We start from the raw sequence: 16,117 nt of genomic DNA, 5'->3' as shown, positions 1-16,117 counted from the left end.
CCCCGCCCCGGTCCCCGCCCAGACCTGGCGCCGGAGGGCCATGGCCGGCCCGGGGGACTGCTGCGTCAAGGTGGCCGTCAGGTAGGGGCCGGCGGGCGCGCGAGGGGCTCGGGCTTTGTGTCGCGTGGGCGCGGGGCCGCTGGGTCCTGAGCCCGCACTCCCGCAGGGGGGCCGCGTGGACCCCGCGGGCTGCTGGAAGGTGGCTTTGTTTGGGTGGTAATTCCGGGCCCCTCTTGGGAGCCCTTAATAATCAGAAAATCGAATAAACAAGGAAATCCGGTATTTCACACCCAGCCCTGGCCCAGCCCGAGCGTGTGTGTTTCCTCTCCTCCCCACGGGGCTGCTGTCTCACACCGGGATGTCGGGGGACATCTCCCCTCGTCCCCCCAGCGGGCTGGTCCGCGCTCTGGGTCCTGCCAGGCCGGCAGCACCCCGCCCGGGAGCCTGCAGACAAAGATCAGCGCAGGGCTCGGAGGATGCCCGCCTCCGCGGGGAGGCAGGACCCCGCTGGCTCTGTCCCAAGTGGAGACGAGGGCTGGGGACAGAGGAAGAGATGACCCCGGGTTCCATCGTGGAGAGGCCGGAGGGTGTGCCTCACGCCCAAAGCCGGGCACTCAGATAACATGCATGGGGAGGGCTGTGTGGACTTATCTGGGATTGGACGTGGTGCCCTGACCTTTGAGGTGGGGAGAGAACATGGCTGTGCAGGGAGGGGTGCAGGGGTGCAGGGCAGGGAAGACTGCAAAGTGGAGCCATGGGTGCCCTTTGTTGGGTGGATCCCCTTTGCACCACACCCCCTCTCGCTGGTCTTGCTTTGGGTTTGTCCCTTTGAGGGGGGTCTGTGGGTGGCAGGGTAGCAGTCTGGAACTGCTCATCAAGGCAAGGGTAGTGGAGAGGACCGTCCATCCCTGTCCAGCCCAGTGTGATGGGTGGGGGTCTGGGGTCCAGGTCTAGGGTGGGTCTCTGAGACAGTGGTGGGTGACCCATATTCCAGGAGCCCAGGGAGGTCACCTACACAGGGTCAGAGCCGACTGTGGAAATGTGTCCCCTTCCTGCCCCAGGGCACCAGCCCCCAGCCACCTGGCCAGCCCTCGGCAGCCCAGAGAGAAAAGGGGGGCCGCTACTCAGGCTCTGGGTTCAAGGGAGGGAGACTGGGGCCCCCAAGCCACGCACCACCTGCCGCCCACCACCCTGCGTTCAGACATCACTGGAGCACAGCTTTGCTGGCCCAACAGACAAAGGGGAGCCCACAGGTGCCTGGTGGGTTGGCGGGCGGGGCCAGGCTGCTGCAGGGCTGACTTTGCAGCAGGAAGCTGCGGAGGTCGAGGGGGAGGTGCCTGGGTGGGGGTGGGGGCGAGCAGTGTACACATGGCATATGTAGGGGGGGGGGAGTCCCAGGGCACAGAAAAGGCCCCCACCCACCAGGAATCAGGGCTGGGAGAGCCAAACAAAGCCCCCTCCCCACATCAGGGTCCCCAGGCTAGACTGGGGCGTGGCCAGGGGTGGGAAAGCCCCTTGGGGTTGGCACTTTGTGTGGAGGACTGAGGAGGAGCTGGTGTTTCCCCACACACACCCCAGAAGGTCCCTGGGATGCTTTCCACCCAAAGGGGACTGGGCCTGCCCACTGCACCCTGTCCTTCATTCTTCAGGGTGACTGTCCTCATCTCTGCTTCCCACTCAGATCAGCCAGGGAGACAGGGGTGCCCTCTCCTTGCCTGAGCTGCTGATTGGGTGAAAAGGTGGGGAGATTAGAGCATCAGAAGAGCCAGGTTTCAGGGCTCCTGGAAGGTGAGGGCCTGCCCACTCCCCCTCCCACCCCAGCAGGGGTGCCCAGCCTGGCACCTGCCAGCCCTCAGTGGCAGCGGCCGGAGAAGGCAGACAGTGCCTGGGCAGAGCACCGTTTCTGACCAGAGTTGCCAGTGGGACTGGCCGTCAGGGAGACTCCCTGACGCCTCTGGGTCCCCTGCTAGCCCTCATCCCCACCCCAGGAACCTCTTGGCCCACTAAAGGACTGGGTGGTGTGCTAAAGAACCAGGAATTCGGGGTCACAGAGGACCTGCCCGTCACCCGGTGCAGCTGTCTTTCTGACTTTCTGGAAGTCCTTTCTTGTATCTAACTGAACTGCCCTCAGACTCCCCATGAGAATAATTCGCCGTGAGCCCCGGGCCCCGCTCTTGGGACAGGGAGGCTAGGAGACAGACGTGGTCTGCGGGGTGTGTGTGTGTGAGGGGGGGGGGGGGCATGGCTTTTGGCCCAGGTGAGAAGTGCCAGGCCCAGGGCTCCTGGCCTGTAACCTTCAAGGGACCAGGACCAAAGCTGCTGTCTGCCGACCCCTGCAGGAAGGCCTGAGCTGGGGGAGACCAGAGGGGGAAACGCAGGACCTGGGCCGTGGGAAAAAGGGGAGGGTCTAGGTGTGAGCCAACCCCAAAAGGCCCGCCCCAGGCCTCCCTGGAGTCTGGTGCCCCTGCACCAAGATGGCCAGCCTGGCCCTGCAGTCTGCCAGCCAGCCTTCATCCATTAATCCCCTGGTAGGATAAGGGCCTAGAGCTGGCCTCCACCTGGGTGGGGGGGGTGAGCCTGAGCTGGGGCTGCCCCCCACCTGCAGCAGTGCCACATGGCTGCCTAGTTGGGGGACAGTGGGGGGGAGGCCGCTAGAATATGCAAGCTGGCAGAGTTCAAATTGGGGAAGGAAGCCAGTCACATGGCCTGTTTATTTAAGACCCTCCAAGCCCCAGTTCTGGGGCCCCCACCACGAGGGCTGCCCTCAGTGTGGCCTGACCCCTCCCCTTATCTCTGCTGGTTTCCCGACGCTTCCTTCCTTCAGTTGCTGGGGAGGGGGAGGCGCCTGCCAGCCCACAGCCTTCCGTGGACACTGCGGGGTGGAGCAGGGACTGGAAAGGGGTGGGGGGCACCAGCCAGGGCCCAGGGGACACATGAGGTCGCCTCTGCCCGCTCCCACTTGGGTTCTCGAGCTGCTGTTTCCCTAGCTCCGGGGACTCCGAACCCCTCCATGTCTATCTGAATTTTGAATCAGGAGAATTGGTGACTTCGGACAGAAACGGAGGACGATGGAAACCAGGGTGAGGGTCCGAAGCCCAGGCCAGTCAGGGCTGAGCGCGCATCCCGGGAAGGCCCAGCAGGACCTCCCGCGGGCGGTGCGGAGACCTGAGCCCTTGGTGTGGCCTCTCGCTGCAGAAACAGGGCCATGTCCTCGCAAGGAAGTGGACTGTAGTAACCACAGGCCCCGGAAATCGCGTCCCCTCCCCCACCCAGCAGCCTGCCCCCGATTGGATCTCAGCTTTTCAAAACCTCAGGAGGAGTGGGGTGGGGCCAGGGGAAGTGCCCGCAAGACAACACCCTTCACCCCCTTACTGCTGCTGGCGCCAAGGGGGGCCAAGGGGCGCCAAGGGGCGGCGCAGTCCATCCGCGGGCTGGGCCATGGGCCCCTGTTCTCTTTGTGTCTGGGCCTCAGTTTCACCCGCTGCAGAATGGGGCCAGCTGGTCGACTCCTCAGCAGTTGGTAGGAATAAAGTGTTTAAAAAAGAAGCCTGAACTTGACCGCACCTCGGAGGTGTCCCGGGTTCAGGCTGCAGTGACTGTAGGTGAACCGCAGAATTCACCTCCCGCCCTCTGACCGGGCGCCCACAGGAAGCCGCTGGGAAGGACAGGACACTGAACCAAGGTGGCCAAGCACTGTCTCTCAGGGACCTTCCTCCGTGCCAGGCACCATGCCCTCATCACCCGGGGAGCCCTGGGAGGTCACCGAGGTCATCGGTTGCAGAGGGAGGAGCTGACTCTGAACCCAGGGCACTGTCCCTTCCGAGTGCACCTCCTCCTCATACTGCGCTCGGCTCCGGGTCCCCGTGCCTCGGTTTCTCCAAATGCTCTCCTGCACACGGCTGCCTGACCACGCCGTGGCCTCGTCTCGAGGGGGGCTTCTCCTTTCTCCTGGAGGTGTGTCTCCACCCCCCTGTCCCGAGGCGGCGGCGTGGGGACTGGGGACCAGGGCCAGTGTGGCAGGAGAGGCTCCTTGTCCACAGCCAGCGCCCGCATTCCTCGGCAGGAAGGTCCCCAGGGCCCAGTCCCCGGGAGCTGTCTTCACCAGATGCAGATGCCGGCACAGCCCTGGGCTCTGTCACAGCCCGACTCGGCTCTGCTGTCTCCCGGGAGGTCATGGGAAACCCTGCCAGATGCCCTGAGGCGGGGGCGGGGCCGTGGCCGAGATGCTGGAGCAGAGCTGAGCGGGACCCTGAGCCAGGCTCGCCGCTTCCCGGCCCTGGCGACAGGGGTCAGATGGGCAGCCCTGTGGCAGGCTCAGGACAGGGACTGGCCCCTCTCTCAGCTCCTCTCGCATCCCTGCTCCCCAGCTTCGGACCTGGCACCCCCATCTGTTAGTCTGCCCCCTCCCCTTGCCTGGCTTCAGCCTTTCTGGGGGTGCCCTGGGGGAGAACTGAGATTCTGATGCCCCGGGAGAGGGCCATGGACAAGGCTCTCCCTCAGGTGCCCTCCCCGGGGGACTGCCTGTCCCTGGGCATGACTCTGGGGTGAACTGAAAGAGAAAAGTCAAGGACCTCCCCCAGGGGCGTGGGGTCACAGTCCTGAGCCCCCGGCACCTCGGCTTCCTGTAGATTTTCCTGTGTGTCCACACTCTGGCTCTGTGCTCTCGGGCACACGCAGTGGCAGGACCCAGGCGAGAGGGTTACAGACCCCTTTCCCAGGCCTGCCAGGACCTCCTTCACCCGTGCCCTTTGACCCCACAGTACAAAACCTTCTTGTTTGGGGTTCAGAGCCAGCCCAGACCTTTCTCTGAGGGCAGCAGGGATGGTCTGAGAGGCCAAGAGAAGGTCGAGGGGGAGGGCAGCAGACCTCTGTCTGCACTGCACCCCAGATGGGATCGCACCCTCGTTTTAGAGAGGGCTGGCCTCCGTGGGAAGATGCCTGCTCTAGGCCATCAGCGTAAAGCCCTGGTGTCTGAGCCAGACTCCCCTGGGAGAGGAGGGATCCTGCTTCCAGCCACGCTCCCCAGGGCTGGCAGGCTGCCAGGGGAGGAGGCGGGAGGGGGCAGAGGAGGCTCTGCCTCGGCGGGAGGAGGAAGCTGTCCCCAGGGCCGGCCCGGAGCAGCCTCCGGGTCTGGGCTCTGCGCCCCCCTCCAGGCTCTGGCGCTGCTGGTAGGACCAGCCCAGATACCCTGCAAGGGGTTCGTGTCTGCACCCCCCGCCCTGTGCAGGGGCCCTCGGCGGTGTGGCAGGTTGGCACCGACGGTTTGAATTTCATCTCCATGCTCACGAATGAACCAAGTGACTTGGAGCTTGTTGGAGCCGCAGTAAAACAGGGAGATGCATTTCTAGGGCGTCGTCCTAACATGTTCCAGGGGTTCACTTACAGTGAGCTTGACACAGGTCTTCAAAAATGTTCGTGACATCCGTGACTGTGATCTGGAGGAAGACATTTGCAGACTGCCAGGCACCCCCCACCCCAGGTTAGCAGCATGCAGGTCAGAAGTCCTTGCTGCTGGGTTATCTAAATCCCTCCTGCTGTGACCCAGATCCCCTTTGATCCGGCTCCGTGGCAGGCGCAGCGTGCTGGTGACTTGGTGCCAAGCAGACCCGAGGTCACAGGGTGCTCCGTGCCCCTGCCATGTGCACAGCTTCACGGCGGAGCCTCCGCAGCTCACGCCAGCCTGCCGGTGTGGGGGCAGGTCGTGGCTCCCCGGCAGCCTTTGCTCTGTCCCTCAGGCTGGAAGGCGGCTCCCCAGAGAGAGGGCATCCGCCTTCCTCACTTCTCAGTCCCTCCTGGGCAGTCCCACTGGCCTCTGGAGCCCCTTCAGGATTCAGACAGGCGTCGGGGTCCCCTAGGAGGAAGGATCAAATGGACAGCTACCTCCCAGGGCTGTTTCTGAAGGGTCTACGTGGTTATTTGGGCCATGTTCGGGGTGATTCCAGTCCCGGTCTGGGGTGCTCTTCTGAGCCTTTGGCGGGGCGTCCCAGCCCCGAATCCCAGAGCTCCCTCCTGGACTGGGTCTTGGGTGGATGCTTGGCAGACCTTGTTACTTTGTAGCTGTATGGTCTTGCACCGAGCTATTTCCTATCTCTGAGCCCTCATTTGTAAATCAGAGCCTGAAACACCTGCCTTACACCTAAATGATCTGTGTACTGACCTGATGTGTGCAAAGCATCCTGGGACTAAGTCCTGCTGCCTGAGTGGGGTGGGGTGAGGAGCAGGGGAAAGAAACTGAGGCAGCTGAGGTGTACCAGCAAAGAACGGGGTCAGGAATCAAGACCACACACCGTCATTGCCCTGGTTCCCTGCTGTGCTATCACAGAACTTTCCTCCCAATGAGACTCGTAGGCTGCACCGTAGGAGCTAGGAGCTCAGGGCCCCGATTTGGCGCAGGTCAGTCAGAAGACAAAGGAGGAGCCCTTGCTGGGGTGAGACTAATTTCACCTGAGAAGCCCACAAATCCCCCAGGAATCCAAGGTCACTGGGCGGAGCCTGGGGGACCTCCATTGGCTGTGTGTGTGTGTCACTGAGGATGGGGTAGAGATGAGGGGAGCTGTCCCACCCTCCCTCCTAGCATGGAGTCTGGTTTGGGGCTCTGGGCAACCTTTGCAGAGGGCGTTTTTTTCTCTTTGGCAGTCTCTGCGTCCCCCCCCCCCCCCGCTCCTCCCACCCCCTCTGTCCCCCCTCCTGCTGTGTCCTCCTGGCTCCCTGAGGTTTCAGGAACCGCTGAGGTCAGCTTTTCCCGCAGGCTCCCAGCTGGGGGGTGGGTCCGTGCAGCCTGGTCCCTGCAGTGTGCTCATGGCAGTGGGGCGGGATCTGAGGATAACCAACCGGAGTACCGAGCCTGCTCCATTGTGAACAGAAGCCCAGCGCCCTTGCTGGTGTCAGATCCTGCCTCTGAAAAGCTCTGGCCCGTGCTCTGAGCTCCCTCCCGGCTCCCGCCGAGCTCAGGCTACTGGCGCCAAGCGGCAGATAGACCGGGCTCTGTTCTGGGAGATCCCGGGCCCTTCTGAGCAGGGCCGTCAGGCGCCTCCCTGCAGGGCCCGGAGAAGGATGGAGACCTTGGCGGGGTGGGGTTTGGGGAAGATGCCTGAGAGGAGACTCAGGAGGTCCCTGGACAAAAATGAGCCGGGATGTTTGGTCCACAAAACTTGATCGGCAGAAGCAGCGGGGAGACCCGCGGACGTAGTTGGCCAATCCGAGTTTTCCAGACGCTGCCCTTCGAGTCCATTTCGCCTGGACTGCGGGGGTTTTTCGTGCCCCCTTCAGTTGTGCGCTGAGGTGACTGCCTCACCCTGGTCCTTCCCCTGGTCCTGGCTTTGGGCCACAGCTCCTCGGGTCGAGGTTTCTCTGGAACACCCCGGAAACTGGTTCCCATCTTCTCTGGAGAATGGGCCTCGAAACCCCGAGCTCAGAGCATCACTGAGGGCGCCGGTCCTTCCCCTGGTCCCAGATCTGATCCTGGTGCAGGCTCTGGCCCAGCACTGTGCACCCCCTCATCCTTCCACCCCCAGCTACTCCTTCGAGTCCACCTCTGGGACTGGCGCTCCTCCCTTGCCCAGGTCAGCTGCTAGGGGAATTAGTGACTCACCCAGGCCACCTCTTCTGTCTCCCCGATGCACCCTTTTCTCTGGGTAACATCCTCACCCGTCTGCACCCTGCAAAGCACCCCGGGGCTTGAATGGGCCAGTGTGGGGCTGGCTGGCTCTCTCTGACCACGGAGGACCCCCCATGAGATGGCTGGGCCAGCGGACGGTCCAGGGTGAATGCCCGATGGAGCCCACAGCTCCCGGACCCCAACGTCCCGGCGTCCTCTCTTCTACATCCCTTCCCAGGCTGCTCTCCTGCTCCTGGCTCCTTGCGGCCGGGGCTTGATGGTGAAGAACATTTCACTGATGGGCTCTGATGGGCAGGGCTGTGGCCCCTCCCTCGGCCCCCCAGTCTCCAGGGACCCTGATTCGATTTCCTCCAATCACCAGCATTGCCATCTGCCTGGAGTAATTAAATGGCATTTGAATTGGATCCAGAAATCTCCACGAAAGCAGCCCACGTGGTCGGGAGGGCGTCTGCGGGAGCTGGTGCTTAGCCGGCAGAAGCCACCAGGCCAGACCCCCGTTCGCCTGGGAGCCCCCGATGCCACGGGCAGGGAGTGTTCCAGGACCCGAGCTCCAGATCCTTCCTGGCACCTGTGCTCGGGGACATGAACCGTTCATCCCCACGGCACCCCCTCCCTTGGCAGGCTGAGCCCTACCCCTCAGCCACACGGTGCACACCCGGCAGCCCCTCCTGTCGGGCTGGCTGGGCCCCCATTTCCTCATGGGCGGTCCTTAGACTGTGCCAGACACCCACAGCCCGTGTGCGTTTGTGCCCACGGCTACGGTGGGCAGAGCAGCATTGCTGGCCCTGACGTCGGACTGGCCGTCGGGTCGGGCAGCCACCATCAGCAGCTCCCTTCCCAGCAGAAAGCAGGTCAGGGGGCACCGAGAAGCTGGGTTCTAGCCCCAGCTGGCCCGGAACCGCTGGACGGGGTGGGTGAGGGTAGTGACCTCCTCGGGCCTGCATTGTCATTGTCCGTGTGGGGACGGCCCTGACCTGTTCAGGGGAAAAACACTTCTGAAGAACACCCAGGCCACCATCTGAGGGGGAACTGGGCTTCGTTACCTGAACCCCCCGCCCCGTGCCCAGGGCTTCCCCCCTCCCCGGTCCTCACGGCACAGGGCAGGGAACCAGCTCAGGCGAGCTTGGCATGGCCCGCGGCTCCCAGTGGGCCTGGGGGCAGGGACAGCCGGGGCCGGGCCAGGGTGGCGGGACAGCTCACCCTTTCTTCTCTGGGTAAATGTTGGCTTAGGAAGCCAGGGCCTGACAGGCAGCTCATTGTGGGTGCCCAGCTCACAGCGGAGGGCTGGCTTGTGCGAGCCGGGCACCAGCGTCCACCCCGCCCCCCTTTACTTTAGGGGTTTGGGAGAGCTCCTGCCAATCCCTCGCACATGCTCACTGACTCACACATGGTTGCCATGGTGACATCGTCAAGGCTGCTTGGAGGGGGGAAGCAGGGCCGCAGGGAGACAGCACCGTCCGTGGCTGGTGCCCCCTCAGCCCTGATGCCACTTTAACTCCTTTTTCCAGGGGACCCCCCACCTGGGATCTGGGAGGTGCCCTTCCTACGGCTGGCCTGGTGTCCCTCTTAAAGGTCCCTGCCCTTCTTGGCGAACTTTGCCTCCACCTGGCCCTGCAGGGCTGTGCTGGGCTGGCCCCCTGGCTCCTGAGATGTGGTTCCCGAGAAGGTCCCACCAGGCCCCGGCCTCGGAGAGGGGCTTCTGAGCTCCAGACGCTCGCGGCCCGAAGGCTCTCCCAGAACCGAGCCCCCGCCGGTGGCCGGGCCTGTCCCGTTCCCGCCTGCTCCCCGCTTTGCCTGGGCTCCCGTGCAATCCGCAGTGTGCACAGACATCAGGCCGAGCTGGGCTTGGCCCTGGCACGTCCCATCACTCTCAGCCTCAGTCTTCTCATCTGTGGTCAGGCAGACACGCGCCTCACAGGCTCATGGTGGGAAACACGCCGTTGTCTCCGGGAGATGCTAACAGGCCGACGCAGTGCTCCGCCCGACTGCAGCAGCGGTTTCGGGCGGCGTCATGTCACTATTACTGTTGCTGTATTTTTAGGAAAGTCGCCTGTGCCCTCTGCTGGGGGCTCCCAAGCCTCCTTCCTTCTCCAGCCTGGGGGTTGGAGGGGCCGGGGGAGGGGAGCTCGGCGGGGAGACGGGCCGGGCTGACCAGGGCTCCCCTGCTCCCTGCAGGATCCGGCCGCAGCTGTCCAAGGAGAAGATCGAGGGCTGTCACATCTGCACCTCGGTCACCCCGGGGGAGCCCCAGGTGCTCCTGGGGAAGGACAAGGCCTTCACCTACGACTTTGTCTTCGACCTGGACAGCTGGCAGGAGCACGTCTATGCGACCTGTGTGCGCAGGCTCATCGAGGGCTGCTTCGAGGGCTACAATGCCACCGTGCTGGCCTACGGGCAGGTGAGCCCACCCCCACGAGGCCACACCCCCCTGTCCCGGCTGTGGGCTCCACCTTGAGGGCAGTGGAGGCACAGCTGCAGGTGTGGTCGTCGAGGGTGCTGCAGGGAGGGCTGTCGGTCAGAGTGACTGCCTGGGGTGTGGCGCTGAGACGCAGGGGGGGCAGGGCGGGGGGGGGTTCTTGGGGGTGCTGGCTAACTCCTCCTTCCATCTCTGCCATGCAGACAGGGGCGGGGAAGACATACACCATGGGCACCGGCTTCGACACGGCGATGACTGAGGAGGAGCAGGGCATCATCCCCAGGGCCATCGCTCACCTCTTTGGGGGCATTGCTGAACGCAGGCAGCGGGCCCAGGAACAGGGAGTGGCGGGGCCCGAGTTCAAAGTCAGCGCTCAGTTCCTGGAGGTACCGTGGCCTCGTAGGGTGGGCAGGAGGGAGGCTTGGGGACCACAAGACTGTGGAAGCTGGGGTCTCCTCCAGGCAGTGGAAGGAGCCCTGGGAGCCATGGAGCCGTCTGCAGGTAATGAGCTCCCCGCTTCTGGAAGTATCCAAGTGAGAGCTGGAAGACCGGGGGGTGGGACGCTCGAAGGGATTTCCTGTGTCAGATGGGGCTTGAGTCAACAGGTGACGGATCGCTGCACATCCTGACTGGTTCTCAGGGTGAACACTTGCTGGCCGTGTGACCTTAGGACAGTCACGTCAGCACCCTGCACTGTGGGTGACATGTTTCCTCGGGGCCTTTGAGAGGCTGAAATGGGAGCACGTGTCTGGCGTGTCGTGAGCACTGTGGTTCTCGCTCATCCTTCTGGCCACCCAGCTGCAGCCTGTTCGTGTCCCTTTCTAGCCGAGGTCCTTGCTGACCTTCTGAGTCTCCCCTGACCCGGGAAGGACGGTCCTCCGGAGGGTCTGCGTCACTGGGGGGACTGTCAGAGTGCCAAGGGCAGGGGCTGGGGCAGCTGGGGCTCTGGGGTGGGGAGGGTACCTGCAGCCCGTGGGGGCTTCTCTGCAGGGTCCCTGGGAAGACAGGTGGACCTGGGTACTCTCACCAGTGCCTGACTGACCAGGCTCCTCCTGGGACCTTGGAATCGGGCAGCTCTGGTTCTCAGCATCTGATGCCCCAGCCAGAGACCCCCCTTGCCTGAGGTTCTCACCCCCTGCCCTGTGCCCTGCTCGTTCTCAGGTTGTCCTCTGAGGGGGGTGTGGCTCTAGGTCACCATCCCCCAGCCCTACCACCGCCCACTGTTGTCCCCTCCTGGGCACCTGGGCTGCCTGCCCCTCGAGCGACCTTGTGCTTGAGACTTGAGGGTGTTTTTGTCCTTCTGGGCTTCTGCTCTTGCTGCAGTAACTGCCTGTGCGTGTGCGTGTGTGTGCGTGTGTTACTGCTGTGCGTGTGTGTTACTGCTGTGCGTGTCTGTGTGTGTGTCTTACTGCTGTGCGTGTCTGTGTGTGTGTCTTACTGCTGTGCGTGTGTGTGTGTTACTGCTGTGCGTGTGTGTGCATGTGCGTGTGTGTCTTACTGCTGTGTGTGTGTCTTACTGCTGTGTGTGTGTCTTACTGGTGTGTGTGTGTCTTACTGCTGTGTGTGTGTCTTACTGGTGTGTGTGTGTCTTACTGCTGTGTGTGTCTTGCTGTTGTGTGTGTCTGTGTGTCTTACTGTTGTGCATGTGTGTGTGTCTTACTGCTGTGTGTGTGTCTTACTGGTGTGTGTGTGTCTTACTGTTGTGTGTGTCTGTGTGTCTTACTGCTGTGTGTCTGTGTGTCTTACTGCTGTGTGTGTGTGTGTCTTACTGCTGTGTCTGTCTGTCTTACTGCTGAGCGTATGTCTGTCTGTCCCACTTCTACAAATCTATAAACGCTCATCTCTCTGTTCTCTTCCTTCCTCCATCCCGTTGCCATGGAGACCCCCAAAGGGCAGGCTGTTTCTTAGAAAACCCATGTCAAAGGATGGACCACAAGGGGTTAAATGATGCCCCGTCCGCCCGGACAGACAGACACGGTGGCACCCCATCTGCACAGCCCTTCCGTTTCCTCTTCCCCTTCCTGTGGGTATTTCTGTCCCTTTAAGGCCATCAAAGCCTCGAATGTCAGGACTGCAGCCTGCCCCTCCCCCTGCAGGATTCTGTCAGCTGCTGACCCAGCTGCCAGGCCCCTTTTCCCGCCCCCAGCCCAGCGCCCTGCCTGGTGAGCACCCAGCCCTCCCACGGGCTCTTTCCCTGCTAGTGATTCCAACGCAGGTATGTCCCAGGCCCAGGCCGTCGGGATGGGGTGGCGCTGCTGGCCAGGCCCCTCCCGGGATGGTCTCCCCAGGTCTCCCCAGGAGGCTGGGCCGTTCTCTCCTGAGTTCAGGGCACACGTCATATCCACGCACCAGTGAGGTTGTCGCCACCTCGGTCCCCAGGGACCCTCAGATCAGGGCGCTGCTCCCACAGCCCCCACCGAGCTCTGCTCCCCCTCCCGGATCTGGGTCCGCACCTCCACCCCGTCTTTCTCAGACGGTGACATGATAGGATCTGCTCAAGTCATGGTCGGAGCTTCATCTGTATCGAGGACCTGAGTCCCCTTGTCCCTCGGGCCCCCGCCCTCTGTGGTGGCTGCTGAACGGTGGCTCCCGAGAGAGCAGCGGCTCAGAGGTCCTCCCAGGGCCAGCTGGCCCCACCCCTGCCCAGGAGAAAGGCCTCGGAGCCCAGAACCAGAGGGGACCAGGGCTGCCCAGCGACCCTCCCGGAGCCTCAGTTTCCACGTCTGCAGAGTGGAGCTGGTGCATAGACGCGAGTAAGTCCCCGGGGCCCCAGGCCCCAGCCACACGCGCCCAGCCTCTGTCCCTCCCCATGCAGCTCTACAACGAGGAGATTCTGGACCTGTTCGATGGCACGCGCGACCCCGACGCCCGCCACCGCAGGTCCAACATCAAGATCCACGAGGACGCCCACGGCGGCATCTACACCACGGGCGTCACGACCCGCCTCATCAGCTCCCAGGAGGAGGTGAGCGTGGGGGCTGGGGGGAGGGGGGCGCTGGGTGCCCGTGCCTCGGCCTCACGTCCGCCCCTCCCCAGCTGATCCAGTGCCTGAGGCAGGGCGCCCTGTCCCGCACCACGGCCAGCACCCAGATGAACGTGCAGAGCTCCCGCTCCCATGCCATCTTCACCATCCACCTGTGCCAGATGCGTGTCTGCGCCCAGCCCGACCCGGTGAGCTTCCCTGGGGGGCTCCGGAGGGCAGGGAGGAGGCAGCCAGCCGCTCGCGGGGCAGCAGGCGCCTGAGTCATGGGTGCCCTCTGCCGCAGGTGGGCGAGGCGGTGCCTGGGCTTCCGGAGGGCACGGCGCCCACGAGGGAGTACGAGACGCTCACGGCCAAGTTCCACTTTGTGGACCTGGCTGGCTCGGAGCGGCTGAAGCGGACGGGGGCCACTGGCGAGCGGGCCAAGGAGGGCATCTCCATCAACTGCGGCCTGGTAGGCAAAGGGCAGGGAGGTGCGGGTGGCCTGGGGACCGTCCCTCCCAGAGCGCCTCCCCACGGCGGGTCTGTCTTCACAGCTGGCCTTGGGGAATGTGATCAGTGCCTTGGGGGACCAGAGCAAGAAGGTGGTCCACGTGCCCTACAGGGACTCCAAGCTCACTCGGCTCCTCCAGGACTCGCTGGGGGGCAACAGGTACCCAGCCAGCGACAGGGAGGGGCGGGAGGCGGGGCTTCCCAGAGAACAGGATTGGGGGGTTTGAGCGTGAAGGCCCTGGGGGCAAGGACCTCCCACTCTGGGCTGTGGTGTGGGACACAGGCACCTTGAAATGCGCGCAACCATTGGCCAATAGGGTGGGACTCAGTTTCCCCTCTGCACAACAGGGAGAGGTAGTGAACCCTAAAGGAAGTGACAGAGCCCAGATGGGGTAACGGTGGGAGATGGTAAAGAGGTAGAGGGCCGTCACCCTGGCGCCCACATGTCACGGACTCCGAGGTTGCCAGCCACCTGCGGGCGGTGGTCCGGATGCCCACATCCCAGGCTATGCCCTGTGGAGCAGAGGGGGGAGGGGAGAGCAGGAGCTCTGCTCTGAGGCCATGCTGCTTGGGGAGCCTCACTTCACCCTGCTGCACCCCAGCCAGACCATCATGATCGCCTGCGTGAGCCCATCGGACCGGGACTTCATGGAGACACTCAACACACTCAAATACGCCAACCGGGCCCGGAACATCAAGAACAAGGTGGTGGTGAACCAGGACAAGACCAGCCAGCAGATCAGCGCCCTGCGGGCCGAGATCGCGCGTCTGCAGATGGAGCTCATGGAGTACAAAGCGGTGAGCTCGCGCCCGGCGCCCACCTGCGCCGCGCGGACCTCGTGACAAGGCAGACGCTCCGCTCAGTGTTTTCACATCTGCTGTGCTGACCAGCACGCAGAGTCCAGTGTGCTGGGTGGGGTCGGGGGAGGCAGAGGAGAGAGGTGGCCCTACTTCCTCAGGTGGTCAGGGAGGGCTTCATGGAGGAGGCATCCTTTTATGTGGAATTTGAAGAATGAATGAGATATCAGCAAAGCTAGTGTGAACACACTGTGCACCAGGCAACAGGGGTGTAAAAAGGGGTGCCTGGGGGGACATGCCCAATTCTAGGTGACCAAGGCAGAAGTCACCAGTTCGTGGTCCATGGCCTGGCTTTGTCACACGGGTGGGTTTTGGCTCAACTTGCTCTTGGTTTTAAAAGCACGCGACTTGCCCTGGCCGGTTTGGCTCAGCGGTTAGAGCGTCGGCCTGCGGTCCGGAGAGACCCGGGTTCGGTTCCCGCTAAGGGCACGTACTTCGGTTGCAGTTTGTCCCCGGCCCTGGTTGGTCGTGCGGGTGGCAGCCACTCGATGTGTCCCTTCATGTCGATGTTTCTCACTCTCTCTCCCTTCCGTTCTCTCCCTCCCATTCTATCTGTACAAAAAATGGAAAAATATCCTCGGGTGAGGATAAAAAAAAAAAAAAAAAAAAAAAAAAAAAAAAGCACGCGACTTAGTGTTTTTTGGTAATTGGGAGGTTTCTGATTTTCTTTGAACAATGACGGTGGCACAGCACAGGGCACGGAGTTGGCTAGAGGAACATACCGGCCACCCCTTTTAGACGAGTCTGGGACTCTGTTGGCTCCCATCCCCACCACTGCCTGCTGTCTGACCCTAGACCGACTTACTCACTTATGCCACTGCCCGGGCCCCTGGGGTCAAGCCCAGGTTCCAGTTTGTGGGACAGGAAGGCCAGCCATGGGAGGAAGGTTGGGGTAACAGTGGGGGGAGGCTGGAATGGCTGGCCACAAACTTGGACTTTCCTGTTGTCACGGGGGCCACGTAGGGTTTCTGAGCGTGGGACAAGGACTGTGAACCCTGGGACAGGGGCTCCAGCGCGGTCACCCCCTCCCCTCCCTGGGATTTCTGCCATCTGACGGCTCCCCACCCCCTCCCCCAGGGCAAGAGGGTGATCGGGGAGGACGGCAGGGAAGGCCTCAGCGACCTGTTCCGCGAGAACGCCATGCTGCAGAAGGAGAACGGGACGCTGCGCCTGCGGGTGAAGGCCATGCAGGAGGCCATCGACGCCATCAACAGCCGCGTCACCCAGCTCATGAGCCAGGAGGCCAGCTTGCTGCTGGCCAAGGCCGGTGCGTCGGTGCCCCAGGCAGCTCCGCACCAGCGGCTGGGCTCCCTTTCCACCCCAGTCGGCCAGCTCACAGATCCATTCATTCCTGAGTGTTTTCCAATTAATTTTAACTTTTTTTTTCTTAATATTTTTTTAGAGAGAGAGGAAGGCAGAGGGAGAGAGAGAAACATCGATGAGAGAGAACATCGATTGGCTGCCTCCTGCACGCCCCCCACTGGGGATCAGGCCCACAACCTGGGCATGTGCCCTGACCGGGAATCGAACCGGCGACCTCTTGGTGCTGGGTCAACGCTCAGCCACTGAGCCACAGCAGCCGGACTAATTCTAACTTTTTTTAATGACAAGCGTATATCAAAGGAAAGGCTAGGCCTCTCCCCCTGAACTGCCCACCATCCCCGTCTGCACTTCTCAGCCTCTGTGGGCAGCTCTGCGCCCGCCTCCCGCGCCTTCTCCCAGAGCTTGCCCCCGGGTGGGTTCATCCTGCACA

General features: G+C 62.9%; 1 protein-coding gene across 4 annotated transcripts in view; it reads left to right on the top strand.

Moving 5' to 3' along the window:
* The window catches only part of KIF21B (kinesin family member 21B), a 36,320-nt gene continuing 20,203 nt past the window's right edge, over positions 1-16,117 (top strand). For all 4 annotated transcript variants that reach the window (XM_036277441.1, XM_036277440.1, XM_036277439.1 and 1 more), the window contains exons 1-9: positions 1-81; positions 9,794-10,016; positions 10,238-10,420; positions 12,850-12,999; positions 13,071-13,205; positions 13,301-13,468; positions 13,551-13,666; positions 14,109-14,304; positions 15,442-15,631. In XM_036277441.1, coding sequence (XP_036133334.1) covers positions 41-81; positions 9,794-10,016; positions 10,238-10,420; positions 12,850-12,999; positions 13,071-13,205; positions 13,301-13,468; positions 13,551-13,666; positions 14,109-14,304; positions 15,442-15,631 — 1,402 coding nt within the window. In that variant the 5' untranslated portion in view covers positions 1-40. The remainder of the gene's footprint in view (positions 82-9,793; positions 10,017-10,237; positions 10,421-12,849; positions 13,000-13,070; positions 13,206-13,300; positions 13,469-13,550; positions 13,667-14,108; positions 14,305-15,441; positions 15,632-16,117) is intronic.

Source organism: Molossus molossus, unplaced genomic scaffold (assembly GCF_014108415.1).
Source record: "Molossus molossus isolate mMolMol1 unplaced genomic scaffold, mMolMol1.p scaffold_m16_p_23, whole genome shotgun sequence".
NCBI classification, from domain to species: Eukaryota; Metazoa; Chordata; class Mammalia; order Chiroptera; family Molossidae; genus Molossus; species Molossus molossus.
The sequence above is the reverse complement of the archived record's forward strand: the minus strand, read 5'-3'. Positions and strand labels throughout refer to the sequence as shown.